At 38.0% G+C, this 20,219-nt stretch overlaps 1 protein-coding gene across 3 annotated transcripts in view; it reads right to left on the bottom strand.

Annotated features, from left to right (window-relative positions):
* Window positions 1–5,447: 5,447 nt before the first annotated feature.
* The window catches only part of LOC139757761 (BTB/POZ domain-containing protein 6-like), a 67,946-nt gene continuing 53,174 nt past the window's right edge, over window positions 5,448–20,219 (bottom strand). For all 3 annotated transcript variants that reach the window (XM_071678541.1, XM_071678540.1, XM_071678542.1), the window contains exons 3-9: window positions 17,641–17,828; window positions 16,036–16,084; window positions 14,705–14,806; window positions 12,100–12,236; window positions 11,201–11,474; window positions 8,129–8,272; window positions 5,448–7,299 (exon numbers count right to left, since the gene is read on the bottom strand). In XM_071678541.1, coding sequence (XP_071534642.1) covers window positions 7,057–7,299; window positions 8,129–8,272; window positions 11,201–11,474; window positions 12,100–12,236; window positions 14,705–14,806; window positions 16,036–16,084; window positions 17,641–17,828 — 1,137 coding nt within the window. In that variant the 3' untranslated portion in view covers window positions 5,448–7,056. The remainder of the gene's footprint in view (window positions 7,300–8,128; window positions 8,273–11,200; window positions 11,475–12,099; window positions 12,237–14,704; window positions 14,807–16,035; window positions 16,085–17,640; window positions 17,829–20,219) is intronic.

Raw genomic sequence — 20,219 nt, 5'->3', positions numbered from 1 at the left:
GACTCGTGGAAACACATCCTCGCGAGGTTTATATGTAATTCAACAATGATGCAGGAATTTAATTTTGTGACTCGGGCGTTTCATATCTGAAAAGTGAATAGAAATGGAACATTTGACTTATGAATAATCATCAAGGATCCTTCACGACCAGCAAGTAATGGAATGATGGCAAGAAATTATTCATTTCATTAAATTCAATTCTGCGTCGACTCTACACTATGTTTGTTAACCTTCATCCTCTCCTGAGAACACGAAATGCATTAAGGGTGGGTAGAGCAGTCCCTCTGCGAGGTGCGGGTGATAATAATCCATTGTTTGGTTTAATTTTGTTTATTGTTTGCTCGTCGGTGATTAGTGAAAGCTTGAGAGAGAGAGAGAGAGAGAGAGAGAGAGAGAGAGAGAGAGAGAGAGAGAGAGAGAGAGAGAGAGCATTTGGTCTTTGGCCTATATGCATAATACATAACATTACATGTCTCACAGTGTAATGTTTTTGTACTCGTTCATTTGAAATTGGCATATTTTCTTGGCTGATATATTTTACAATGATCGTTTCTTGATGGAACTCAGCTATTTATCTTTATTTAACTAACACATGATAACAGTATCATTCTGCTTATACCTATATTTTATGTTGATATACGTACATATACATATGCACCAACATCAGCTAAGTTCCTTTTCAACACATTCAATTTTCGTAATTTCCTTACTAGTTACTGAATTACATTTATCTTTTTTGTTTAAAGAAAATTTGAAATATATTTTCTTCTCTCGAGGCAAAACCTCGGAAAGTTACATATAGATGTTTCACAATCCTGACAAATATATTTTGCCTCATATATCCCTCAAGGATTAGTAGCATCTTGCCAAAATATACTTCTTAAGTTCCATTTTCATATAACCAAACTTACACTGGGACTGAATAACACCAGAACATCATTGCTTAAAACTTATCATCTGAATTACATTTGTGCTTTTTATTTATAATGGTTTCATCATCGGGACCAGGAAATGAATGCAAAAAGAAAATGCTTCTCTTTCAGTACGGAATGTTTGAGTTCATGTCTGAATAATCTTTACCAGTTCCTCCACACTTTACATTTTCATAGTAGATTTTGTGACAAAAGCTTCAAATGTTTCCCCAATTCTCTTGCCTTAGTGGCCTTCGTCGTGAAGTCGTGTTTTGCGTTAAATAGAAATTCTTAGACTAATTTGCATGTACCGTCACGCAGTCTTTCATGAAGGAGAAATATAATTGAAATCAGAGCAATGGGTGGTGTGTGCCAGTGGAAGCAGACGAGGTATAGTGTTTGCAGTGTAGCCTCCAAGGTTAGCAGGGTAGTGAACATTTCGTAGAAGATTACAGGACAGATAATGTAAAGCTTAATTATGCGTAAACTACTCAGTACAGGTAGTTAGTCAGTGATCATATATGCCTCTGGTTTACACTGGTTTACACTGGTTTACACTCGTAGGCCGATGTCGATTCGTGATAGAGTAACGCAGTCCATTTCACAAATTGTAATACAGTAAACTGACAGGATTGCATGTGTTGCTATATACATACAATAGCGGGTTCCATAGCACACCCTGCGTTAATGGCAAGACGCAGCAAGGTTTACATATATACATAGTCAATGATATGTATGTGCATACATATGATTCTGTTTAGTAGACCACATACAGATGTCCGTGGGAAGAAAGAGACTTCCACGTAGGCAAATCTACCCTTCCTATCGGGTATCAACAGTGAACTTAGGCAAAAATTTTGTTAGTCGTCGGAATGAAGATTTATCTGTCACCTATACTCAGAAAAAAGTGACTGTTGCTCTCTCGAATTCCTCAGCCATGGGTTAAAGATTCGTGTCTTGGAGTCTTCCTTCTTGGTATGGCTTTGTCCTCTTGAAAATACACGAGCATCTCTTCGTCATTATTGGTGGCTGTTGGATCGTATATATAAGTTTAAAGAATAACTATTTATTGTTCATCGTCTCTAGCGTTATTTGGAGTCGGATCGTCAGCTGTAAAGAAAGTATCGAAAGTATGTATGTATGTATGTATGTATGTATGTATGTATGTATGTATGTATGTGTGAGTGTTTGTTTATGTTGTCTCGCATAGTTTTGAACAGCTAGCCGGTTGCCTAACCAGGATCTATAACATACATATTTAAAATGCAGCTCAAGAAATAAGAGTTAAGTATTGTAGGAAGTTTGGGAAGACTTAACACACAAACAAACACACTACACACACACACACACACACACACACACACACACACACACACACACACACACACACACACACACACACTCATACTCGAAGGTCAACTCTCCACGTATGATTCATGAATACGGGTCATGGAGGAACTTATGTTATAAGTCTCTGCTTCATAGAACGGCAGACTTACGTAGATTGCCCAAACTTCTCCTTTATGCGTCACAGTAACTCACAAGTTTTATAGGGTATGTATGTTACGATGAGAAATGTGAGCCTAACATGAATATTTCTGAGAACCGAAAGGAGGCATTCCCCTGGCGTGAGTCAAAGAACACCTTGTTATAAACAGTAAATTTTATTTTGATCCCTGTATTTCCTCTTGGAGGAATGACTTCCACGTACTCGATCTCTATATATCTTGAGTGACACTGATGAAATCTTCTTTTTTATGGGTTGGAATAATGTTATCCAATTCTAAATCTTGCCAAGAAAAATAGAGAGAGAGAAAGAGTGTGAGAGGGATGCCGAATGAGCTGGAAAATGTGGCATTTTTATTCCTTTTAGATTTAATCTCCCTAAGGCATTTTTCTCTAAAAGTTATAGAGTAACCCTGTCTATTCCGTATCAGATATTAATCAAGGGATTCACATCTTTTTGCTGTAATCTTCGTTTGTTACTCTTACCGTACTGGAACTGACTGCACTTTGAATTGAATTTAGAAGGATTCGATTTCTTCCTCTTTATAATATCTAACTCGCAATATGACATTGCAAGAAATGAAAGCTGTGTATACGTGTATGTTCCACATTTCTTGCTATCTGGGTCTATGGCGAGAGCTCGAGGGGGTAAAATGCTATATCGAATATCGACAGAATTTTTGAAGACTTCTACAGGTGGTTGTTATCTAGAGACCTTTGTGCGTACACCGATGCACATAATCTCTCAAGCAGAATTACCTTATGTGTCGGATTTGCAACAGTTGTGCAGATTAGCATCAAGAAATTCTGATTGTCTTGTGATCGATGCTACGTCATGAGGGCAGGAAAGGAAGGAAAGGGACCTACCTACCTACCTACCTGTTGGTCGGAACACATCTCAACTGTTGTGTGCAGACTCTGTGGAGTTCACATGTCGCAGAAGAGTTCAGGGTGCTGATGAGTAAATCGAAAAAAGAAGGTAACAAGAAAATTCTAGTTTGCTTCATTGCCTTAGTCACTCTGTAGAGAGGTCGTTCTGTTCCTTTGAAATGCCACCAAACAGCTCATGAGCGACGAGGGCAAAATTCGTGAAGCAGATAATGGAAATTTTGAGAACTGGAAATGGAACATTGATAACGTAATGGAAGAAATCCTCTGAACTGATAAGGAAGTACAAGGAGACAGCCAGCACCTCTGGTTGACGATAGACGATGGATACTGAGAATATCTATGTTCATGAAATTAGATAATGGACTCTGATTACTTCTCTGATTACTGGAATGAATATGTAAATGTCATATTCTGAAAAATGTCAAGAGAACTCGGTGTATCCTGCTGGTTGGGCTCTTGCTTAAAATATCAGAGGTCGATGGAAAGACAGTCTTGTTCTGCCTCGCCTGGGAGAAGTCGAACGTTGTACTGATAGCCATCTTCCCTCAACCAATTTCCAAGAGACCGTATCAACACTTGTGGAACTGTCTTCGTTTCACTCTGCCAACTGCCTCTCTGTACACTCCATAACCAGTTTACATTTTCTGACTTGCTTTTCTGTTTTTTGAAATTCAGGTGATTTTTTTTTTTTTTTCGTTTTCCCTACCTGGTAGAAAGTTATAGTTCTTGAAGATATTTCTAACAAGACTTACGAAAAGTTTAGTTGGGTAGGAAAACCTCGGGCTCACGCAAGAGAGGGTTAGCTAGAGAATCTAGGGCGAGTTAGGCTAGATAATGTTGTATATTATCTCGCATCTCATTTATTTAGTTAGTTAAGGCTGTGCCTTATATGACGTCTTGTTAGTTAGGCAAAATTGAGCGTGTACCTTACCTAACGTAACTTGACGTAATGAAAGCTTCTGCCGTACTAAAGTAGAATATTTCTTTATGCGCCAAACAGTTTACAAATTTTTCCTCTCGATTTCCCTTTTTAATACAGTTCCATTGGCCTTGTTAAGTTCTTCAGCAGCTATCAGGCCTTCCAAAACAAAGTCATGATACCTCTCATCTCTATTGATGTTATGAGATGAATATCGAAAACAGAGGATGACTTTGAATCATTAAAAATTATTTTCCTATTTATGATGAAGATTGATCCACAAATAATGGCAAAATTGTGATAGTTTTCATTTAGAAATTAAGGTAAATGAAGAAAAAGGACATATATAAATCTCAGTAATATAAGATATATTATAGATGTAAATCTAATCAAAGTTATAAAATATATTTGACAATTGCCACAGCTAGCACAATACGTGCTTACACGGAATGAAAAAAAGAAAATAATCCTATTATTCATTTAAATAAGATTATGGCTCATTCATCAATACATATTTTTTATTCAGTAGTTATGATTATGATTGATAATATCGTAAACAGATTGTGATAAATATTGCTCAGTAAAATTCTCGTTGCCATTTATGTAGTCGTGACATTTCTTCCTTATGGCATCACTGTTGGTGTACTGAATATTGGCTTCGTGTGACGGTGTTGTATGACGAGTAACGTGTGACGAAGTAACATAGGTGTCACATTTGTTTGCCTACAGATTCTTGTTTCTGTTGGGTTAAGAATATTCTATGTTTTCATTCAGGAAAAACAAGGGTTTTTGATTGATGAGGGCTAGGATGAAGGTAGTTTACTAAAGTTGGGTCATTGTTAGTGCTTATGAAGCTTCAGTTTCGTATGCAGTTACTGGAGTGAGTCGTTCATGAGGCTGAAGAGAGTTATAGTTCAGTTGGAGAGACTGGCAACAGAAGGAGCAAAGGGAAGAAATGTCAACGAAAAATATGTTTCGAAAAGATTAACATTCTCTGAACAAGAATGAATAATGAAATCTCGCACCACCTGAAGGATTTTAAACCTATAGTGTAACCTATATATATATATATATATATATATATATATATATATATATATATATATATATATATATATTTACCTTACACCTCGTCTACTAAAAAATCATATTCCAATGGTAATGAGAAATGTAAATGTCTAATAATATTCCACACAAAAAGGAAACGTAAACATCAATAGTTATAACGAATTACCATCTTTATTGGTGTATACCAAGGAAAACATTGCATTTATGCACGTTTTACTTTCCTAATGCTTCCATATTTCTACCTACATAGTTGAAATTAGTATAAAAACACGTATAATAGCTGTAACTTAGGCTTAAATCTATCTTTGAGCTAGTTTTACAAAAGGCTCATTGTAGTCTGTATATTATTAGGAAAATATTTGTAGAAATTGTGAAGACTATCATCATGTGAACACAGCAAAACACATGCAACAGCGTCCACACACACACACACACACACACACACACACACACACACACACACACACACACACACAAACAAACCAGTATCAGCAGTTACCTGTCTGAGGAGCTATACTGGCCAACACAGGGTAACACGGTGCCGTTAATGGGTAGTTATTGACGTGAGAGTAATTCCATATTGCTGAGAAGGGCAGTTTGGCGATTAGACAATTAGTTCGCGCTGATAGGTCAAAGTGTTCACAGAATACGTATCCTGCGGTGTTATTTTCGTCTTGCCAATATGCAAAGCATTGCAGTAACTGCATTTGCAATGGTAGAAAACAGAAGACCGTAATTTCACAGAAATTGAACTTTGAATCGGCTCGTAATGTAGATGTTCATTGCGTATCGACTTTTACTTTTACGATGCGATGATATAAGCAATGCCAAAACGTAGACAAAAACTGTTCTTTGAAGATTTCGTAATTCTTTGGTGTAGTGTGTGTGTGTGTGTGTGTGTGTATCATATATACTTAGATTTGTCTTGCCTTTCATTCGTTTGTCTGACCATTTCCTCCTGAATAAAAGAAACTTTCCCTTCATGAAGCCAGGTTCTCCATATTCATAAACAAATATGTGTTAAGCCTGCTTCTATGTCTATACAAGATTGCTTAAGTCATATTAAAGGGTTTTAACCCTACCTTTTGTCACTTTTATTGCCATTGAATCTTTTAACTGCCAGTTTGATTGGCTATCCGATATATGTCTTATTTTCTTCTCGGAAATTATATTGAAATTTTCTGAATACTTCAGGTACCTCTTGGGAAGCTTTAATGTCGGTTTTGACGAAGATTCGGATATTTATTTTGCTGAAATATTCTCCAATACGTCACCCGGAATAAGTCTCTTTGCACTGACGTTTTTATCAATAGATATTCAGCGGATGAACTGGGCGTCACATCGCAGATTTCCCTCTTTCGTTTCAATATTTTTTAACGTTTTAGAATTGTTTACCTTGTCCGTTGCTGCAGTCATCATTGTGCAGATGATTAGACTCAAGTGATTATTAGAATTATGGACTATTATTATATCTAAAAAGGCAGTCTAATAAAAGATATTAATAAGTTCGTAAATAACCCATTGATTTTTCTCATAACCAAGAATTAGTGAAAGTATTTGTAATGTTTTTCTAGAATTAAGAACACTGTCATTATCTCGCCACTCCACTCGATCACAGGTCACGATGGTTCCTCAGAGTAGTCCAATCACATCGAATCCCCAATCGTGAGGGTCATAGCGCGAGCCATCGTAACGCAGGAACCCATCTTCGGTGGTAGGCGTCTAGTGAATCTCCGTCCAATAACATCACCTGGAATTCCATCACCAGAAGATCACTGCCTGGATGAAGATCCCGGGGTCTATGACAATCTGGAAACCCTCCACATCGTAGACCTTCTTACAGAGTTTGTTGCCCAGGAGCGCCGTCGCTGGGTCTGAGAGCTGGAGAGTGAAGACGTAGTTGACAGACTCCCGTAAGTGGACGGGGTTCTTGAAGGAGATGCTGTTTCCTTGGGCCTCAGCTGTTGCCAGCACCTTTGACCCTTCCTCCTTGCGGATCTGTAACTGTCATGGAGGCTAGATTTACGTATGCCAGAAAGAAAGAAGAAAAGGCGATAAAAGAGAAAACAGATGAAATCAGGAAGGATCAAAAGAGAGAAAATGACTGAGATATGGCTATGTAACGAAGAGGAAAGACTTAACGTTTATGTAATGGAAAAAAAAAGATACTAATGAAGCAGCTAATGAATCCAATTAAGTTGAGAGCTAGACGATTAAGAAAAGAACTGTATCATTATCATCATTCTTTTTTGTTACTGTTCCCAATACTGTCATTTAATCTGCCACGAAAGATCGGAACAATATATGCTTCAGGCGTTGTGTTTCCTTCATTAGCGAGCATCAAGCGTCCCCTTTATAATCCGATGGAATAAGCTAGCAGAAAGGTTACGATAATCTAGTTAACAAGCTGATACAATGAGCTTACCCGGTAATTTGGTCTATATGACGCAGTTTGATGTGTCTTTCCAGCAAGAGGAGTTTAGAAAACAAGGCACTGGAAGCGGGTAATTGTCCCGAGAAATGGTGGACTGCGGCCAACCTTCTCCTGAGCCAGTTTGGCTACATTCCCCTCACCCTTCACCCTCCTCCTCTTCACCTAGTCATCTCTACACATGGATAATTTCCCTATACCTAAACATCTCACTTTGATAGATATCTCTTAGATACATCTCTCCTTTAGACTATCCTTTTTCTTTAATACCTCATTCTCACTTGTTCCGTTTTTTTTTTTTTTTTCACTATCCAAGTCTGTTTCTGCACCTGTTCTCCTGTTTCCTCCTCCTCCTTATCCTATGTACTCTTCGTTGCGCTCTCCTGTGCTATCCATACTTACCTGTACATCTTCTGAACCACCTTCAACTTGCACCTTGATAGCCAGGAGGACAATGTTGTCTGATGGGGTGAGGTGGAACTCGTAAGTGGGTTCCCTTAACCACGTTTTGTTCACTCCTTCACACACACATGTACGCATCTGCTCCTGAGGAAGAAGAGAAATAACTCAATTTGAGAGACTCTGAGTGTGTCTGTACAGCTGGAGAGAGAGAGAGAGAGAGAGAGAGAGAGAGAGAGAGAGAGAGAGAGAGAGGGGGGGGGGGGGAACAAAACATAAACAAGCAATTCCTCAAAAGCATTGTTGCGTATTCTACCTCATATCAAATCAGGGTTCTCGATGATGGATTTGTCAAGCGACATATATATATATATATATATATATATATATATATATATATATATATATATATATATATATATATATATATATTCCTATGAGTCCACGGGGAAAATGAAACACGAAAAGTTCGCAAGTGCACTTTCGTGTAATAATCACATCATCAGGGGAGACACAAGAGAGAAATATAACAGTCAGTTGATATACATCGAAGAGACGAAGCTAGGACGCCATTTGGTAAACATATATATATATATATATATATATATATATATATATATATATATATATATATATATATATATATATATTTATATATATATTGCAATGTCATATACAGTATAACATAATCTTAATTCCCAGTAGTATATTGTTACTGCCTCCCGGTTTAACATTTATTGCCATCTGGACTACCTATGACTAAGTACCTCATCTGTTGCTGTTATGTAAAATCGTAAATTATCGGAAGCTAATTTGATTTACGGCGCATTTCTCCTCTGACTCCAGATTTTAGTCAGAGAGAAAAAAATTCCTCGTGACCTCTGCATGTCTCGTCGCCATCTGCCTCTCTTGCCACCATAAGAGGAATGTTGGTTGATGCATATTCGTATTTACTTAGTGTTATATATCATCTGACTCTGAATATGTAAGCGGAAGTGAGTTAAGATTACTTCAAATCACCCATTGTCGAAGTCACATTCTTCTTAATCGTTGCGTTATATATATATATATATATATATATATATATATATATATATATATATATATATATATATATATATATATATATATATATATATGTATACTGAAATTATTCAGTTTTTGTACGGATGTACACGTTAGTACACATTCTGAATGGCTATGTTAACATGAAACACATTCCTCTGAAAGTTATGCAGAGTTTGAAACTAGAGCATAAATATCAGCATATCTAAAGCGAGTGAATGACACTGCTTAACGTTAGACCCTTCTTGACGTATTGCATTTTGTGTAGTTCATCTGTCTAGTAGAATCGGCTACTTTGAAGATATCACATCGACCTTGATTAAATTGAGACAAAAATCAGTAATTCTGTAGTACAGTAATGTAATGTCACGTAACCCATATAGTATAACAAGAGAGTTAAGTCACCTCCTACTAGCATGTGTTGGTAATGATTACTTGTGATCTGTATCTGCTAGGCGGACATTCTTTGTTAGGTTATCCTTTACAGTTTCGTATATAACGTAAGCAAGACTTTATGGTAGATATCTTCCAGCATCTAATATTGAATTATCCATCCTATAGCTAATAGTCGTCTACAGATACCAGACATAGGGTGATTTGACTCGAATATATAGATAACAAGAGTATGCCACCTGAGAGTGTAAAAGTATCGGAATCGCCAAAATTCCATTTTTGTTTTACTCTTTTTTTTGCGAAAGATGTTTGGATCCTCCTATATCTCCACCACGTCAGGGCGATCATAGTGATTACCCGCCGCAAGGGCCTCATTACGTTGTGCTCTTCATCTGGGACAATTTTCACGTTACAATAGCAACATTGACTGTTTCTCATCTGAGAGAGAGAGAGAGAGAGAGAGAGAGAGAGAGAGAGAGAGAGAGAGAGCGTTATGGAGTGAGGGTGTGGTGTGAGAAACTAAATGAGAGAAGGAGAGAGAAAATAACTGCTTAATAAGAAGATAGAAAGGTAAAAGAAAAATGGATTCGAAGAGAGGCATAGACGGGGTACCAGATAAAAAAGAAGAAATAAATGCGGAAAAAGACAAAATAGAAGGGACAAAGCATCGTCTCTCAACCTCTAAAATATATCGTCTGACAATGGTGATAATTCTGAGTTTTGTGTGTGTCCTCAGACACTTATTTGTTCCTCATTATTTCGGGATTTCTTTGGATTTGATGTTTTATCTTCTGTACCTTCGTTATCCTAATTGGCTTTGAGTGATGAACCTCTCTCGAGTCTGTTATAAAGGGTAGACTTTTCCCATCATTTTTTTTATTGAAATCTTTTTCTCTCACTCCCACAAGGAAGGAAAATATATTTTGTTTTCACTTTCGTTTTCCCTTCCCTTTCCAGTAATTAAGGTCGATGTTGTTGCTCCTCTTTTTCTGTCGATTTTCTTGAAATCCTTGAGCAATCGCGCCCAGGTAGTTCGTTCTCCATTTAGGCTACCATTTCCAAGCAAGAAGTCAAAAGTCAAGTTTTAATTGGTGGAAATGTCTGAAAGAATTAGAGGCCAGGAACGTTCGGTACGTTCCTCTATAGAGAGAGAATAATCCAAAGGAGACCCATAGGAATTGATCATAGAACTATGATTAATGGGATATGACAGACAGACTCTGTAGCCTATAGATGTCAGCATCTAATCCTTAATCAAAGAAAACGTGCCATTGTTAACAAAACTTAGACCAATAGCTTTCTCACGTGAGGTGGATTACACGTGTTCGAATGAATGTTTCATAATCATACATCTAAGACATAGATTATGAATCTATTTCAAATTAAGAATCTCATTTCTTTATTAGTGATGCTCTTTCAACTGATCAAAGTCTTGGCAAGATACATCATCGTCGTATTTTAACAAGATAGAGAAAAAGATAAATTGAACAGCACACTTATCTTGTGTCACATTGAACAGCACACTTATCTTGTGTCGCATTGAACAGCACACTTATCTTGTGTCTTGAGTGAGGCTACGTGACAGGCATCCATGTGTAGACTGCTTTAAAACCTCACCTTGGTAACGCGCGACGCCCTGCTCTCTCTACTCGGGTTGATCCTGAAGGAGTTGCCAACGATGGAGGAGTGAGAGCCATCCTCAGGTTTGGCGAGATGCTTGAGCACGAAGACGACCTCCTCCGGCATCAGCACGTCCGAGGTCACGACGCTCTGGACGACCTCATCGGAAGACATCGTCAGGAATCGGATCAAGGGCAAAAACTGGCTGACCTCCTGACGAAGACCCGATGCTGTCAAGGTCTTTCTTTGGACCTTCAGCTGAGCTTGACCCCTGCAGTAGTGAGGAGAGTGACTCGATAAGAATACAAAGGAATGCAAAGCAAGCCATTAGGATCTGTTGAGGCAGTTCGTGATACTGGAAGAACTACAGACTTGAAGACACTGTAGTTTTAGGTGGGTGAAAAGGAAGCTAAGAGTATTTTTCTTGAATGTTGAGTAGAAAGACGAGTTTTTAGGACGAAAATATTTTTTGGGGAGTTTTTCTGGAATTTTTTTGTGAATGAGTTAAGCAAGAGAAAGAAAGAGAAAGAAAGTCGAAAGTTATTATATCTACAGCCTCATCTTAGGTGCTCTTTCCTTATTCCATTGGACAAAGGCACTGCTGCACCTGATGGTGAAATGCAACAATAAAGAAATAAGATGCAACTTTCATTCTCTGGGAATCTCGAAATTTTAGTTTTGAAATATAAAAAGTGAAGTTATCAACATTAATGAAACCATAACTACGTTTGTAAAAGAGAAAAGCGTAATCAGTTTTGTGGATAGGACGGCATTTTCTACTTATCAAGATCCATTTCTCCAGACTCGATGCATTTGATAGACGTAAGAGAGAGAGAGAGACAGAGAGAGAGACTTGGTTCATCATTCCTCACTTCATGTCGCACCTCTTTCCTTACCACTTCACAAGAGCCTGGAAGATGACAGTCTCTGAGGTGATCCTCAAAGTCTCCTTGAAGAGCTGCGTTAAGGCCTCTGGTGTCAGGTCGAGCAAATCTGGAGACATGAGCACCGCATTCCCGTTGTCCATGAACACCTGCAAACACAAGCAAAGAGTTTGATTACTATGTCTTCATCGTTTCATAGGAGCAAAATTTCAGAAGACAATCAACGTATATATTTTTTTTTGAAGCGCCCGACGTATGTTGTTTATTAGTAGCTGATGTCTTGTTATATAGATGTCTTGATTTAGGAAGAGTTATTGGTTTCCTTAGTCGTTGTAGTAGTTACGAGGAAAATTGAACTCATAAGTAAAGGTATTCCGGTGCGGCCACAATTAGTATTATTAGTTATTATCATTAATTGATTATTATTATTATTATTATCATTATTATTATTATTATCATTAATCTTCTCAACTGAATGCGTACCTTCCCAAGATTCCACAGTATTGTCTGCCTAGTAAAACGGCCTTTACTAAATAGTGTTCTGTTTGTAAATATTCTGATAAGCATAATTTTCCTCCTTTATTCTAAGCGATGGTTGATTGATGTCAGTTATTCCTTTAATCTGGCCTGAGTTGATGCTGTTCATATGTTTACTGTTGTTTAGGTTTCTCGTTTTTAATGGAAACATATTTTCTCTTATTCAGAAGACTTTATTGGTCTTCCTTCCACGCCGTTTTTGATGGGTGTTGTGCTTTTAATTTTATTGGCTTCTGTTCCTTCCAGCCCTTTCAACCACAGGTTCTTTTGTCGAGATTTAATGGACTGACCAATAAACATCACCAGCACTCGACGTTATGGACCCTGGCCTATAATCATCGCCAGAATTACGACCTTAATAACAGATCTTTATATTTTACATGAGGTACCCATAATTATTTTGCAGCCCATAGAAAACGCCGAACGCCGAATACAGGCGAAATATATTGAGCAGTCACATAAATTTTACCGCGCAATCTCTACGCCAGTTATCCCACAGAATGGTCGCACTCCCTATAAATAGAGAGCCGCAAAGGGTAATTAGCATAATTTCTCGAGTCATTTTGGGTTATCTATTGCCATGGATAGTTATTTTTTGCTGAGCAATCATCAGTTTCTCTGTTAACTGCTTGGGGTGTAATAGAGTTACACTGACCTCGAATGGTAAAGCTATTGACCATCTCGTAGGTGATTAGACACATGTGCATGAAGCGGGTATAATCCTAACTTTGATAATGCTTCTTAAATGTATTCCAACCGTGGCTAATGCTTCCTCTACACACACACACACACACACAGACACACACACACACACATATATATATATATATATATATATATATATATATATATATATATATATATATATATATATATACATATATACCTCTGAGAATGTTTCGTACATATAGAAATTCGTAGCTTTGACAATGATATCTGCATATGCTGTATGCCTATTATATATATATATATATATATATATATATATATATATATATATATATATATATATATATATATATATATGTGTGTGTGTGTGTGTGTGTGTGTGTGTGTGTGTAAATAAGGTTCACTTTTTTCCTTTAATTAAAAAACTTTAACAAATAGTAAATGTTGGGCCAAATATATTAAAAAATAAAACTCATTAATTTGATACCAGAAAAAGAAATGCATTCATGGAGGTTTTCACAAAATATTCCTCTGCTAAAGGTCAGAAGTCGCAGGCGAGGTTGCTTTATAACAATGAATTTACCTCCCTAGAATTTAGCACACAACATCCTAGGTATTGGTCAGCGATACCCAAGGAAAGCGTTCATGTGTGGCGTTCCCCAAAGAACAGTGGCTGACTACTTACCTTCGCTGGTTGCAGTACAGATGACTCCTGCATGGACTGTTATCCACAGTCACATATGGATGAAAGTTACCAACGAAAACTGAATGGAAGAGCCGGGAATTTACTGGTTTGGACAAAGTTTTCTTCAGGAGTACGTGTCGTAATTAACTGGGAAATATAAATTCCTAGCTCTTGCTTTCAGCTTTCTTTTTGCTATCTTTAAACTCCTACATTCATAATCTATTTTAGAAATTCGCAAATCCTCGAGATTCTGCAAAAGACGCTTCTCCCGTTGATATAAATGTGACAGCAAGAAATTAAACCTAAGTTTAATCTTCCTTTGTTAAGTGAGCTATGAGCATTTGGTCACTCCAAGCGTCAAAGCAATTACCCTCTTGAGATTGTTCTGTAACAATGAAACAGGTCTAATTGCCTTCATTAATATAGCTTAGTTCCCCCTCCTCTGTATGGTCGCTGATATGTGTTAAAACTCTCCAAAACTCTGTCCAGAACACCATTAAGGCTTCCATATCGCATTTCTCTCTTAATCCCCTTTCATCATTAGTCATCCAAAACTCATATTAACATCTCTTCCTCTGGAACATAATAACAAATAGGTGGCCTCCATGTAAGCTCTGCTCCCACTCGTCAACTCTGTTTTTTTTCTTTTACTTCCTTTTCCCCCTCCTGTCTGCAATGCCTTTTCTGTTCCCTACTGCCTCTCTCCCCCACGTAAATGGTCCTTACCCTCTTGCAAAGGCCCCGAAGGGAGTCATTATCGGAGAACAGATGGACCAGGTACTTGTAAATCTTCAGTACATTGTTGCGTTTCACTACAGTTTGGAGGTACTGGAAAGAAAGCGAGAGAGAGAAACGGTTATATGTATGGCATCTTATTTTCTGTCGGTGAAGGCGAGTGTATGCTAATCGTAGAACCATTCACTGGACCTGTTACAGACCTTTACATACGAGATTGTTTTTTTTTTCTTTTTCTTTCTACTAGAAGTGAGGCTATGTGATTTTCAAAGAGTGAGAGAGAGAGAGAGAGAGAGAGAGAGAGAGAGAGAGAGAGAGAGAGAGAGAGAGAGAGAGAGAGTGTATTAGATGTATTCTATGAACACGAAAGATTATAGTACCTTAAACGTTTATTTTCCTACCCACTTCTTATGAGCTAAGTCTCAGTATCCTAAAAGATGAAACAAAGAACTCTAAATCTTCTGAAACTGTGAAATTATGTCTGACTTGTAGCATTCTCAGTCTTTCTTCTTACTGAACTGTCATGACGTGGAAATACATAGATAATTTAGACACCTATACGTAAATAAGTTAAGGGAAACATTAATGTATCTAAGGTATCTTTGTGTAGGATTTGTGTAGGATCTATAACAACAGATGATGACATCCCTATGTGTGGAGGAACTTCAGAGACCTAGAACTTAATATAGGAATTAGATTATTAAAAAGAAAAAAAAAATAGAATGTGAAATACATTTTCATAGTTTTTACAAAGAATGTAAAGACTTAAATCACAATATTTGATTATCATAAAGAGATTGGCGACTCAATACTATGTATAATTTACACAAGAAAATATATGCTTAGCTGACTGTGTGCAGTTAACCTACACACATAAAAAGCAACACATAATAATCTTGACTTCATCATGACGAGTACTCATATGGACTCAACAGTCTGTAATCTGACGTTGATGAGGTAACCTTCACCTGTCAATCACTGTCCTCATTACGTTTCATCCGTCCCATCTGTGGCGTAGCTCTGTCATGCTGCCGTCTGCAGCAGTAGACCCCACACAGGCACACACACACACACACACACACACACACACACACATCCTTCGTCAGTAGTATCATCATGTACTGTTGCGATTAGAGGCAGACTCTCCAACCGCTTGAAAATTTAGCATCGATTACCTTCTGGCTCAGTGTTTACCCACAGTGAACTGTGAGGGGGTTTAACTCATATTAATAGAGCTGTGGTCTCTAACTTACCCTTGGCTGACCTCTGTAGAGTTTTGATCCCCCGAGTAAACTTCATAAGAGTTTAAACTCATAACTCACCCTAATGGAGGTGTCGTATGCGCTCGCGATCATATACTTGTCTGCCAAACTGCGAATATAAGAGAGAGAGAATTTGAGACACTACAGGTAATTACCTATCGATTCTCGTGGTAATAATTCGAACATCAAAAGATACGGGATCGGTGAAAACACCTAACAATACTTGGTCTAAGAGATGCCTCGAAAATTCAATATTCTATGTTTTAGCTCAAGCTTTCTCTTTATAAAAACTTATAATTGCACTCTAACTTCAAAGGAAGTGGAATTAGCATAAAACACATCCACACCCGCTGCGCCAACAAACTCCTCACAAACTTTTCAAGCGTTTAATTAAAGGACTTGAGTTAAATGTCTCATTTCTTAGGCATGTCTGCTGATCGTCCTTAAGGCTTGGGGTGGTGGGGTGTTGGGGGGTTGACGGAGGTGCACAGTACTGGAGACGAGACACACGTAGGAATTGCGAGCTTGTCTTCTAATTTTCGAGAAGAATGCTAGAAGGACGGCGGGATGTAATTATTCCCCGGGACTTTGGGAAATTCTTGAGAACCTGGCGCTTCTTTTTCCGCGAGGTTTAAAGGAAAAGTTTCTATTCATAAAGGAGTGAGCGAAGATTTAACGAGGTGCTTGAGAGATTAATTAATTAGGTAGATGGATATCATCATCTACCGTCTTACACTCACAGCTAAAATTCCTCATACAATCGAGATCTAAATCAAATCCTGAGTGAACCGGTTTTTGAATATCTATGAGAATTGAGTAGTTGATATATATTCATAGTAGTAAATTACATCTATCAAGAGCATTAAAGTTCTAAGTCAGCCTGATGCACATTAGACTCAGCGTTAGAAAATGATTAAAAGTTTCAGGAAAGTTTCAAAGTAAAGACAAACTTGTTTCGTTTTACCCTATTCAAACACACTTCGTTATACGCTGTTAATCATCCGCCCAACTATGGTTAACGTAACTCCTGTGTTACATCACCGTAACAGCAAGTGATTAATATAACGGATGTGTTTCTTTGAGGTGACGACAGCCAGTTCCATATCTTGGCTGCTTGAGTTTGCTTCTCAGAGAGTTATAGTATAGCGATTCATTATCGTTTTATAGTATTATTTCTACGTATTTTATACTTCGTTTATCTCTATTGGTGGCATTGTACACATCCACTATAATTCATCTCTGCCATCAGTGACAAGTGAAGCCCAGCATCTGAAAATAACAAATTGGATTAATTTTGACAATTTATGGGACAGACACAGTGGGATCTGTTGCGAAAAATTTTAGTTTTTGAATGGCTTTCACATAGCAGCATCTGTCGTAAATATTGATAAATATGATAGGCTCGCATCATTGCGGAGGTGTATAGTTCGGCGGGCGTATTTACGAAGTAGATCTACACTAAATGCCTCTATTTCACATTGTCATTTGCGTTCTATAGCATTCCAATTATGGGAATAACAGTCCTTTATATTTGCAAAAGACTTCCTTAATAACGTATGATGCATCTAAGAATGTGAAACATGACGAAAAAACTGTATATATCAAGTCGACCAAGTGCCGAAGATGCTGACATAGCCCTGTAAGGAAGCCAGAACTCCTACATACCTTAGAATCTGAAGAGCGAGATCGATGTTGTCAATCTCACGCTTGTCGGAGTAGATGTGGCTGAGGAGCCAATGGAAGGCCCAGGGAGGGTCGTCCTTGAGGGGAAGGAGGTTGCCCTTTGTGGCCGGGTTCAGAAGCAGTAGATCCTCGAACACTGGGCTTCGCATGGAGAGGATCAGGCGGTGAACCTGAAGACGATAAATCTCATCAGTTTTTGCTCCCGCGGTTAGCCAGCCTGTTGCACCAGTAAAATTATGTTGAGAGAATAACTTAGTCTACCCATTATTCTGCTTGAAAGATTGTCCGTGTGACTGTTCGTCTGTCTGTCTGTCTACCTGTATACTTGACGGAGAGACAGAGACATATTATCGCAGTGGAGATTCATACGGGCACTGCTCATGATCTGACTCCCACTGCATAACAGTACCATTTGTTCCCAGTGGACAGACGTAAAGGATGGCTTAATGGCGCTCTTAAAATCCGGTTTCCATTGGCTATGCGTGGCAAGAGGGCTGCTTTCTGGAAGTTATGTAATGTTTGTGGACAGATCAGCTTAGCGTTAATAGCCGAGAAAATTTATCTCCCACAAATATATGATAAATCCTTTGTTCATTTACCTGTTTATCTGGGTAACTACTTTTCCATCTGTTTATTCATTCGTTCACTCTCTCGTGCCACCTTGTTTCTACAATATTAGAACCATATTTTCATGTGTTTTGCTGGAACTTCACAATGACTCCTATCAGTCTGCCTTTTGGGCTTGATATTTATATTTCAGCTTAAGTATCCTCAACAAACTGGAATTAGAATAAATTTTACATTTGCTCAACTTGGGACTTGCTTATACGATGAGGCAAACGTGGAAAGAGGGGATTTCCTGTTCTTATTTCCTTTTTCTTCCACAAAACATCATGTAGCGAGGAGAGTATTAAGTAATATTTGAGGTATCGAAATGTGTCAAATATTCTGGAATCTTGCCTCCAAAGAGACCTCGGTCACCTTGTCAACATGAAGCAGACTCGACTATAAGCTCACCCTGAGGTGATGCTAATTACGACGAGTGATTAAAGAAAATCGCTTCAAAGGAGTCCATCCTTTTAGCAGCATTTGATCCTGCGAGGGTTACCGTAAAAGAGGTCGTAAGGTTGTATAATAATAGATGATAATACTGCTCCAAGTTTGGTCCTCATAAGCATTCATGGTTCCCAGAACTTATACTGGAGCGCATGTTGTCTGAGCTCATGACTAAAACTGAAGTTATAACGCTGACATAAGATCGCAAGACCAGAATCACTGGAGCTGTATGTAGTTCATGAGGTCAATCTCCATCCATGGCTCATGATTGATGATGGCTTCAAAAGAAATGATATTTTATTCTCTCATCATTGTAAACCGAAAACATGAATATCCCAATCAGAGTAATACACGAATAACGTGATAGAAGACTAGTAACATAAATAGATCAAACTGAAATGTATCGTATCGGGGAAAAGAATTACTAGAAAAAGGAAATGCCTAATTGCCCTCCGATAAAAAAAACCATAAAACCATGGAAAAAGATGGAGAGATCCGGTAATGAGATTTAGGTGAACAAAGCAAGTCAAAGAGATCGCTGAACTTCACAACATAGGAGTTTGAAAGGTCAGACGAGAGAAGGGATGAAATTTGTATCTCCTAGGTACTGAGGACTGAGCCAGGAGGCGAAGGCATGACTTAGGCTGGAACTAACGAAATAAAATGCTATAGCAGTGTCTGTGTAGCCCTGTGACCACTGTGGTGTACACTACCAAACCTCACTGTTGTTATCGACATCAATAATCAGTAGAGTGCCACCCATGTGTTTGTTTTTAAAACTATTTGTTTAACTTTCCCGCGTTTTATAGCCTGAATGTTTATATTGTGTGTATTTTCTCTCCATATTTTCAGCCTTTGGATACGTTTGATTCAGTAACTTGATAGTATTATTGTTATTTATAGTATCATTATTACCATTTTGTTATCTTATTATTTCCAAAGTTGTACTGTCGGGTAATGGAAGTATTTGTTTTAGTGATACAGCCGCCACCGCTTCTAAACCCATCCCTCTGACTTTAAGGTTAATCAATCCCCTTTGAATGTACTACCTCCTCCTCTTCCTCCTCCTCCTCCTCCTCCTCCTCTTCCTCCTCCTCTTCCTCTTCCCCTCCTTCCTCAATAAAAGGAAAGCCTAATCTAATACACGATGGGGGATTTAACCCGTGGGATAAGACGGGGATGACTCGTTCAATACGCGACTGAAATGAGCAGCTTAGGTTATTGTGAGTGTGAAATACTCTTGGTAACCCCTGGCCCAGCACCGAGCATCCATCTGGCGATTCTAAGCCGTGAGAACACTGCGTTAACCATTAGAATGTTACTTATATCATTATGAAATAATGAGAAGAAATATCTCTCTATACAGTCTTTCCTTTCCATCATCAGTGTCTCATATAAAGTCTTTTATATACATTAATTGTGTTCCATTTTGACTCCCCATTTTCCCACATGAATCTCCTTACATTTATTACCTTCCACCCATTCCCACTTCATCTATACTCACA

Source organism: Panulirus ornatus, chromosome 28 (genome assembly GCF_036320965.1).
Source record: "Panulirus ornatus isolate Po-2019 chromosome 28, ASM3632096v1, whole genome shotgun sequence".
Taxonomy (NCBI): Eukaryota; Metazoa; Arthropoda; class Malacostraca; order Decapoda; family Palinuridae; genus Panulirus; species Panulirus ornatus.
Note: the sequence above shows the minus strand (reverse complement) of the source record. Positions and strands in the feature narration are given on the sequence as shown.